This window comes from Eptatretus burgeri, chromosome 1 (genome assembly GCF_056783735.1).
Source record: "Eptatretus burgeri isolate ZD-2024b chromosome 1, Ebu_testis_v1, whole genome shotgun sequence".
NCBI lineage: Eukaryota > Metazoa > Chordata > Myxini > Myxiniformes > Myxinidae > Eptatretus > Eptatretus burgeri.
In genome coordinates, this window is record NC_140961.1 from 53,069,463 (window position 1) to 53,079,166 (window position 9,704).

Consider the following 9,704-nt stretch of genomic DNA (forward strand, 5'->3'; position numbering starts at 1 on the left):
TGGAGAGCACGGAGTCCAAGATAGAACGGGGCAGCAGACAGGACCAAACAAGAGACCCGGTCAAGGTCGGGTGTACTCGGACGAGCACAACAGACGGGCCGCCGAGGCGAGACGAGGGCAGGCACTCCGTGATCACGACCTTCCTTCTTCAACCAACAACCAAGGGACCAACTCAACCGCCGAACTCAAGACTCCACCACAGAACTCCAGAACTCCCAAGTACTCAACCACTCAACTAACGACCTTCCTTCTTTCTTTGCAACCAGCCAACGGACCCACCAAACTCTCTCACTCTACCCTGAGGATGGTGTCGTAATTTATAGATCCCCCTGGGCGGGGAGGGGCATTGGCGAAGCTGACGTCACCGTCTGCCCTGATTGGACAGGGCCTTCATGGGGTCCGCCCTTTCTCGACGGGATTTCGGCAAGAACGGTAAAGCCCGGCCACTCCACGAGTGTTTGAGGAAGGTGGACGGTGGTACAGCCAAGATTGAATTGGAACGTTTGGAGAAGCCGAAAAGGAACTGCAGACATGAAGATTCTGCCTCGAGAAACGAACCTCCGGAGATAGCAGATGGGCAATGGTGCGCTGTGGCCAGCGAACCGAGGGCTGCAGGCGCTATGGTACCATGGATCGTAATGGAGGGGATATAATGATTTATTAATCTAACTAAAAAAACATCGCAATGCACCCCCTTTTGCTTTCCCACGACACACAAGGAGGGGTTCTATCTGCACATATACTTAATGGCATAACTAACTTTGGGACAACTGTGTGTTTGGATGCATACAGTTCCTACAACCGTAACAATATATGTATATACATCTTCTTCTTCTTCTTCTTTAGGCTGCTCCCGTTAGGGGTCGCCACAGCGGATCATCCGTATGATCCGCATAGTGATTTGGCACATGTTTTACACCGGATGCCCTTCCTGAAGCAACCCTGGTCGCCTCTTACGACACAGGGATATGGTACACCTATTTTAACCGGGGTATACACCGGCCCAGTACACTGGTACTCACTTCGCCGACCTCGGAAGGATGACAGGCTGAGTCACCCCCTGGTGTATTAATTCAGTGGCCCAACGGGGCTTGAACTCAGGACCTTTTGGATCCCAAGCCGCTGCCCTAACCACTGCGCCAACACCAGGCTCATATATATATATATATATATATATATATATATATATATATATATATATATATATATATATATATATATATATATCTTCTTCTTTCGGCTGCTCCCGTTAGGGGTCGCCACAGCGGATCATCCGTATGATCCGCATAGTGATTTGGCACATGTTTTACGCCGGATGCCTTTCCTGACGCAACCCTGGTCGCCTCTTACGACACAGGGATATGGTACACCTATTTTAACCGGGGTATACACCGGGCCAGTACACTGGTACTCATTTCGCCGACCTCGGAAGGATGACAGGCTGAGTCAACCCCCTGGTGTATTAATTCAGTGGCCCAACGGGGCTTGAACTCAAGACCTTTTGGATCCCAAGTCGCTGCCCAAACCACTGCGCCAACACCAGGCTATATATATATATATATATATATATATATATATATATATATATATATATATATATATATATATATATATATATATATATATATATATATATATATTGTTGTGGTTGACGAAATTCACAAACCACCATTCAGGTCCCTTAGGTGAGATATCTCGGTAAGTATATGTGTAGTTAGGCCCAAACCCGTTGTCTAGAGGGAATAAATGTCATTCATGCGGGCTGCGACCCTTCAGGATAGCCGTTTTTCTTTTACTATCTTTATTTTGGACCAGCCGCCATTATTACCACCACCAACCACGTCTCAACAGCCATCACAACAACCACCAACCACAACGCCGCTTCACAACAACAACCACCAACCACAACGCCGCTTCACAACAACAACCACCAACCACAACGCCGCTTCACCACAACCGCCACGACCTTTACCGTCACAACTCGCCACCATCGCATCGCCACCATCTCGCACCACTCATGGGCACCGATGCTGGACTCGTGCGGGGCGCGCACCGAGCAGCGTGTTCAAAAACATCACGGACTTTCCGCAGAAAACGGATCAAAAACGACTCACGCCCACTTTTGTTCCGTCCAATCGGTGAGCGAGGGGCGATTTGGCCCCGCCTCCAGGGCGTTGGAGGGCGGTCGCTATATGCAAATTCATGGATCAAAAAGCATTCACGCCCACTTTTCCTCGGGCCAATGGGGAGCCAGCAAGAGAGGTGAAGGGTCGGAGGCAGAGGGTCAAGGGTGAAAGAGCGAAGCCACGGGGCTTATAAAAACGGCTGCGTTCGTCAGTCAAGTTCAGTTCAGTTGGAAGTAGAGTTGAGTGTGCGGAGTTCAAGAGAGTCGTCGGTGGAGCTGGAAAGAAGTGGTACTAGTCAGAGTGAAGAGGACGGAGCTGTGGAGAGGTGACGGCGGCGAAGGCGGACGAGGGGGTGCTCGCGTCGGTGCCGGGAGCTGCACAGGGAGAGGCCAGCAACGCGACCGAGGTGGAGGAGGAGACGCTCGCCGCGGGACCCGAGACAGGGTGATATCCTCCTTCCCCCGAGCATCAGCAACCCCCTCCTGTTTCCCCCCGCGCTGAGATAGTGCGACAAAGGGGGCCCCCTTCCCACCCCCTACCAGACACTGTCCGCGAGGCCCGCGGAGTTGAGGCACCACCGCCGCTCCGCGTCTCATCATCAGACGGGTAGGCCCGACACGGTCTCGGCCCCAGGCCCGCCTACCCCCCTCATCCTGGAGGGTGGTTCTCTTTTCTTTTGCTTTGGGAATATGTGTTGTCGGCGCCGTCTGTGAAGTAAAATTGTATAAGTGTTGCCGTGTGCCCGGTAGTCGGTTAGATCCGCATTGTTGCATTTGCTTTTTGTGTAATATTGCATTGTCTTCTTCTTTTACATGTGCTTTTGGTGGAATTGAATATGTGTGCTTTCCATTCATCGCGAAATAAATGCGCTTATTGTTGAACTGTTTTCCCGCTTCGCTTCGTCTTTTCCTCTATTGAATCTCCATCTTGCTTCACGTAAAGGGTTGGTCGTGGGCTAAAACGCCCGATAATTAATCGAACCGTTGAGGCCGACGAATAACACCGCTCGGTTATCCCGATAGTACGGAACGGGTCGCTTAAAGTGGCCCGTGTCCGAAGTCGACCTGCGGCGAGGTGCGATCGCCCGGTCTACCCTCCGTGTGGGTACTTAGGTAGGTCGAATTTGGCGAGCAACCCTATCCCACGCGGGGGCCGATTGGCACGATCGCGGTGAGACCGAAAGGTCCACCCGTGACTAGTTCCCGGCGTTAGTCCGAGAGGGTCGCGACTGGATTGTCCGTCCGGTGGGCGACGTGCCGCGATTCGAGTTACGTGGCCGTCCGCACGCCGGCGGGCGCGAATCCGCAACAATATATATATATATATATATATATATATATATATATATATATATATATATATATATATATATATATATATATATATATATATATATATATATTGATCTGCGTCTGCACTGTGCTGTTATTTACAATTGGCACGATATGATACATGGGGTCAAGAATTATGATGACAACACGTATCATTTTGTTCCGAAGTCTTAACCATCTCAGATATTTTTGAGACCTCTGTGTACTGCACTCCACTTTGCGTACACTTGAATGCCCCCTAAGTATTACCTTTATAATTATATTAGACTACGGAGCATGCAAGACCATCCTGCAGGAAGGCAGAAGACACGACCGACCTTCAGACAGATGAAGAAACAGGAAAGAAAGGTGCAAGAAAGTAAGCCTCTGAAATGTGTGTTCCTTGGTCTTTTGAAATTGGATTGAAATTATTTTTCGCACTTTCATGCACAAAATGGTCAAAAGTATGCCGACACCCCTTCCAAATCGTGGATTCGATTATTTCAGCCACACCCATTTCTGACAAGTCTATAAGATCAAGCACACAGCCATGCAATCTCCATAGACAAACATTAGCAGTAGAATGGGCCAAACTGAAGAGCTCAGTGACTTTCAACATGGCACCGTCATAGGATGCCAGCTTTCCAACAAGTAAGTTCATCAAATTTTCTGCCCTGCTCGAGCTGGCCCGGTCAACTGCAAGTGCTGTTATTGTGAAGTCGAAACGTCTTGGAGCAACAACAGCTCAGCCGCGAAGTGGTAGGCCACACAAGCTCACAGAACGGGACCGCTGAGTGCTGAAGCGCATGGCATGAAAAAAATCGTATCGGCGGTTGCAACACACCACCGAGTTCCAAACTGACTCTGGGAGCAATGTCAGCACAAGCACTGTTCATCAAGAGCTTCATTTAATGGGTTTCCATGGCCGAACAGCTGCACACAAGCCTAAGATCACCATGCGCAATGCCAAGCGTCGACTGGAGTGGTGTAAAGCTCACCGCCATTGGACTCTGAAGCAGTGGAAATGCGTTCTCTGGAGTGATGAATCACGCTTCACCATCTAGCAGTCCGAGGGACAAATCTGGGTTTGGCAGATGCCAGGAGAATGCTACCTGTCCGAATGCATAGTGCCAACTGTAAAGTTTGGTGGAGGATGAATCATGGTCTGGGGCTGGTTTCCATGGTTTGGGCTTGGCCCGTGAGTTCCAGTTTAGAGAAATCCTAATGCCACAGCACACAATAATGACATTCTAGACAATTCTGTGCTTCCAGCTTTGTGGCAACAGTTTGGGGAAGGCTCTTTCCTGTTTCACCATGACAATGCCCCCATGCACAAAGCGAGGTCCATACAGAAATGGTTTGGTGAGATCAATGTTGAAGAACCTGCCTGGCCTGCACAGAGCCCTTACCTCAACCCCATCGAACACCTTTGGGATGAATTGGAACACCAACTGCGAGCCAGACCTCATCGCCCAGCATCATTGCTCGACTTCACTAATGCTCTTGTGGCTGAATGGAAGCAAATCTTTGCAGCAATATTCGAACATCTAGTGGAAAGCCTTCCCAGAAGAGTGGAGGCTGTTATAGCAGCAAAGCAGGGACCAACTCCATATTAATGCCCATGATTTTGGAATGAGATATTGGACGAGCAGGAGTCCACATACTTTTAGCCATCTAATGGATGTGCATTGTGCTGGGCATGCAAAATGCATTATTGGTAAAATAATTTTGTTGAACTGGGGAATTTTGTTTTCAAAAAGTTTTTAAAAATTGAAATTCTGATCTGTTATTGAACATTGTGTAATCTTTTAGACTCACCATGAAGTTCATGGAAATTATTGTAGGGTGTTCCATGCATAAACAAATTCAGCAACAATCCTTCATGATATGTAAATGTACCATTTTATATTACACGTCAGCAATTCCAGGTGAGCCTTTCCATGGCCTTGTGGTCTGCTTATACATTGGACCTGCAAACGATGGATCCCTTAGTCATACATATATACATGTATATTTTCTTGGATAAGGATACTGAATATGTATATATTTTCAGACGAAGAAAGAGAAAGTTGTCATCGAGTGACAAAGAAGCCATTTTGCCAAGAAAACCAACCCAGAAGAAGCATGCAGCAAATTCTCATCATTTTGCAACACCTCCAACACCACCAGCATTTAATAGTTCCATAAATGAGGATCCGTTTGACTCGCTTGTTGATCAGCCAGACAATACAAGTGAGTTTTATTTGGTATTCTGTTATAATTTATAAGAGATATCTTTGGTATGTTTTCACAGAGTATTAAATTGTGAACTTAAATAGATGAGAAAATGTGTTCCAAACAAGTTCATAAATCACTTAACCACTGGCCCAAAAGTCTTAATTGGCCCCTTACTGTAATGGTCTTGATTGAATTACATGTGGAAGGAAAACTTGTCTGTTCCGAAATGTCAAGTCAAGTTTTCAACATCATTGACTTAAAATATCACAGCTAATTAATTATTATTTACATGCGATTCATTGTTGTTTGCAGCACGTGGGTTATAATGCAATACACTGATAGAAATGGCACTGCCACAAACATCGGCCCCAAGAGCAGGTTTGTTCTTTTATTGACTTCTTTGCAACAAATAATGTATGACGTTGCATGTGCCTTGCACATTATTAGTCCCCTAAACGGTTTCACCGGAGGGGACTATAGGTTTGCTCTCAATCTGTCCGTCCCACCTGTGGTTTTTCCAGACTTTTTCCCCCCATACTCTAACATATTCAACTGAAACTTGGTGCAGGGCTTTATGAGAAGTTACAGAACAAGTTCGAGTTTCAGGGCGTTTCATCAATTTTTCACAAAGTTATGCCTTTTTGGACTTGGAAAATATCACATATTTTACATGAGTCAGTTTTTAGATTATGCCCTGCCCCAACTCCACCCCACTGCTTTACACCCATTGGCTGAACAGCTGGCCTGACTCCACCCCAACAGATCAGCAAGTCTTAGGTCTGGGTGTTAGTCTATTGCCCAGTACAATTGGAATGATCCCAGGTATATAACCATGATGTATTATATATGCGCGTTTTTTTTTCTTCGTGTATGTACAACGGGTTATTTTCATTATTTTTGGCACCGAACGCACCATTATACAATGCCCAGGTAGGGGATAGGTATTGCAAAGCAATTCTCACTCTTGTTTAATATGCAGTCATTCAAGCTTTACATATGCACCTGCGGGTGGATGTGGCAGAAGTTGGCTACTTGTTCCTTATCTATACAATGCTTCAGGATCCATTTAAAAAATAATAATAAAAAATAAAATGTAAGGAGCCCATCATGTTCTCTTGTAGCTACAACTTTTCCTGCGCAAAATAACTGCACTGTCGGCACAGCACGTGGTCTGGTTATTTTGTGCACACAAGGTATTTAAGCAATCTTGGAAAATCCTCCTGAATGCGAAGAAACAAAAACGATGCCATTTTTCTCCATCAGTGGTTTTAGCATGGTAGCATGCTGTACAAGAAGCTATCCTTAGAAGATAAACTCCCTAAAATTAAAGTATCGGAGCACCTCATTTTTGCGCTACAAATTTGGCACCTGTGGCAAGTTGGTTTCTTTCAGAGAAGCCATGATGGCCATCATACAAGCAGAATTCCTATCATATGGGGAAATTACCCTGTTTACAAAGTCATTCTGCAATATGTATTCAGGTTTTCATGAGCCCGATTTGAGCACTGATTGAGGATGATGAACCATATTCAGCATTAATTTGGCTTTGAACATTGCAATCTTATATGTTTCAGGAAGAAACCGTGCCGATACTTCAACTGTGACTCACACCAGATGCTGCCTGGAATGGCTGGTAGGTATGCGGGTGTAGGTTTACGTGTGCGAACTTGAATCAGCACGAATTGATTTTGTAAAATATTGTAAGATGCCACTGAGCACCAAAAGTCCTGCTCACTGCTATTTGCATCGTTTTATACTGACCTCTGACAAATTCACCTTTTACATCACACCTCCCGTGAAAACGAAATAGCTACTGCCAACTACACTGACTCGGATGAATCATATAAACATGTTTGTAACATGAAATTACCAATTTGTACAAAATAAGGGCAACTACTTGTACATGGAATGTTTTACACAATAAAATGTTAATCCTCCCCAATTTCTTTTCAGCAAAAGATATGGCCTTGCTGAAAGCTCGAACGGTAGTTAAGGTGACGGTGGAGACCATCCATAAGGAAGTCCGCACTCAAGGCCACCGTCTCGATAAGCTTGCTCAGAAACAAGCAAACTATGGGGACGTGCTTGAACTGCCGGAGGACATAAAACTACCCTTGACCTCTGTACAGGAAATGGATGCCATGCAGTCCAAACTGGCTGACGGGGCTGTTGCAAACACCGTGGTGAGTACAATTCCTGCATACATATATTCACCAAAATGTTGGGGGGGGGGGGTGGTTTGCAAACACAGCATATGCTTTCTGCTTTATGATTAATCTGTTTTGTAGTATACAGAGCTGATTATTTTTTGTCTAATATATATATTGGGTTTTTTTGTTTGTTTGTTTGTTTGTTTTTGAGCTGGTTACATATGATATATTGAAATAATTGTCTCATTTTCTCTTTCTGCTTTTAGGTCAACCATTTGGCTGTGGCAGGCGGGCATAACCTAAAAGACACTGTCCAAAATATTATCGCTGGAGTGTTTATGCATAAACTGTCGGAATACAACTGGTCGGGAAAGACAATATTGGAAAACGAAAACTTGGACAACCAGATAATCATTTGCAAATCTCCACCTTGCAGATCTGGTGATAAGTAACTAAAATGGACACTGCATCACATACGTTCTCCCACATTATTTCGGAATGATTGGTATTCGGCCCACTTCCAGGAAAAAAAAACAAAAACAAAAAAAAAAAACAGTTAATTAACTCGTCTGGGTTGAGAACACAGGTTCTACTTTAAAAATGTAGGCTTGCAAAATGAAATAGCATTTTCACATGTTCATGGATGCTTGCAGATGTGCAAGAACCCTGTGCAATTTTCAAACTTATGTTCTGTTCTCTTGTAGCCAAGGTACCGAGCTGGTAGGTATTGCATGCTTGGCTTTAGGTACAGGTACGATTGTAAACACTCCTTAAAGTGCTTCTATCAATTTTCAATTTCAACCAATAATGCATGTTGCGAATACATCTATATTGTAGCCCAAACTGGACTCATATTATTCCCTACTAGAAGCACCCACTCCCTACGGGAGCCGTCAAGGGGGTCATGTTATTATATTTATGCCTATTTTACTCCAAGGGGTCCCAGAATTACACACCCAAAAAATGTTTGTGATCAGTTCAGCCGTTTTTGCGGTACCTGGGAACAGACAGACGGACAGACGGTGAATTGTAGTAAGATTAAGTTGGTATTGTTCATCATCAACTGATTTTATATGCTTACAGGAGCAATCATCAAGAACCCACAATGTAACAGTGCTGCCAAGAAGGATGCAGCGAAAGAGGCTATGGGACGGCTGAGCGGTGCGTTTGATCGAAACGGTGGCCGCAGGAGACATGAGGCAAATGGGGGGGGGGGGAAGATGATGATCGACCAAATCCCAGAACAAGAACATTTGATTGATAATATTGTCTTTACAGGTTGTTTCCATACAAACCAAAAAATGAGACAGACAGACAGACAGACAGACAGGGCTCCTTTTATAAAATAGATTTCCTGACCTACATTATACATGTACCATGCAACATTGCTGATAATGCCCTCAGTATGTAGCACCTGGTCAGGCATCAAGGACAACGGTCAAGTAGTTTGATGAAAATTGGTTCACGATCTTGTTTTCACTGAAAAATGATGAGTATGTACTACCTGCACTTTTCCCTGTTTTGTCATTGAATAGAGGACTTGTAGAAATGTAATGTGTGTGTATATATATATATATATATATATATATATATATATATATATATATATATATATATATATATATATATATATATATATATATATATATTGTGACGTCCACGGGACTTGAACAGTCTCGCCAACGTAGAATGAGCCGAAACGATGGAGGCGGTTTATTTTTTATAACCCAAAGATGGCGGTTTTAATCGCTCTACCGTAAACGGGACGAGGAAGGTGGCACGAGTCGCTTTTCACTGAGTTGATGATGTTTATTTCTCTAACCAGAAATAATAATAAGACTCGGCAAGAGGAGGGATCCGGGGCGATTCGACGGGATGGTGGTGTGGGTTCGGGCGTGGGG

The 9,704-nt window shown here is 44.7% G+C and overlaps 1 protein-coding gene across 1 annotated transcript; it reads left to right on the plus strand.

Annotated features, from left to right (window-relative positions):
- Positions 1–5,464: 5,464 nt before the first annotated feature.
- LOC147034493 (uncharacterized) lies at positions 5,465–9,357 on the plus strand. The gene is made up of 5 exons (XM_085887882.1): positions 5,465–5,668; positions 5,966–6,031; positions 7,228–7,286; positions 7,607–7,836; positions 8,070–9,357. The coding sequence occupies exons 2-5, from the start codon at positions 5,979–5,981 to the stop codon at positions 8,253–8,255; spliced, it is 528 nt and encodes a 175-aa protein (XP_085744008.1). The 5' UTR covers positions 5,465–5,668; positions 5,966–5,978; the 3' UTR covers positions 8,256–9,357.
- The last annotated feature ends 347 nt before the right edge of the window (positions 9,358–9,704 follow it).

Bases quoted from the DNA above. Each gene is read 5' to 3' on its own strand.
- LOC147034493 (XM_085887882.1), top strand. From the start codon at position 5,979: ATGCAATACACTGATAGAAATGGCACTGCCACAAACATCGGCCCCAAG. The intron at 6,032-7,227 runs GTTTGTTCTTTT...TATATGTTTCAG, and splicing joins AACATCGGCCCCAAGAGCAG to GAAGAAACCGTGCCGATACT. The intron at 7,837-8,069 runs GTGAGTACAATT...TTCTGCTTTTAG, and splicing joins GGGCTGTTGCAAACACCGTG to GTCAACCATTTGGCTGTGGC.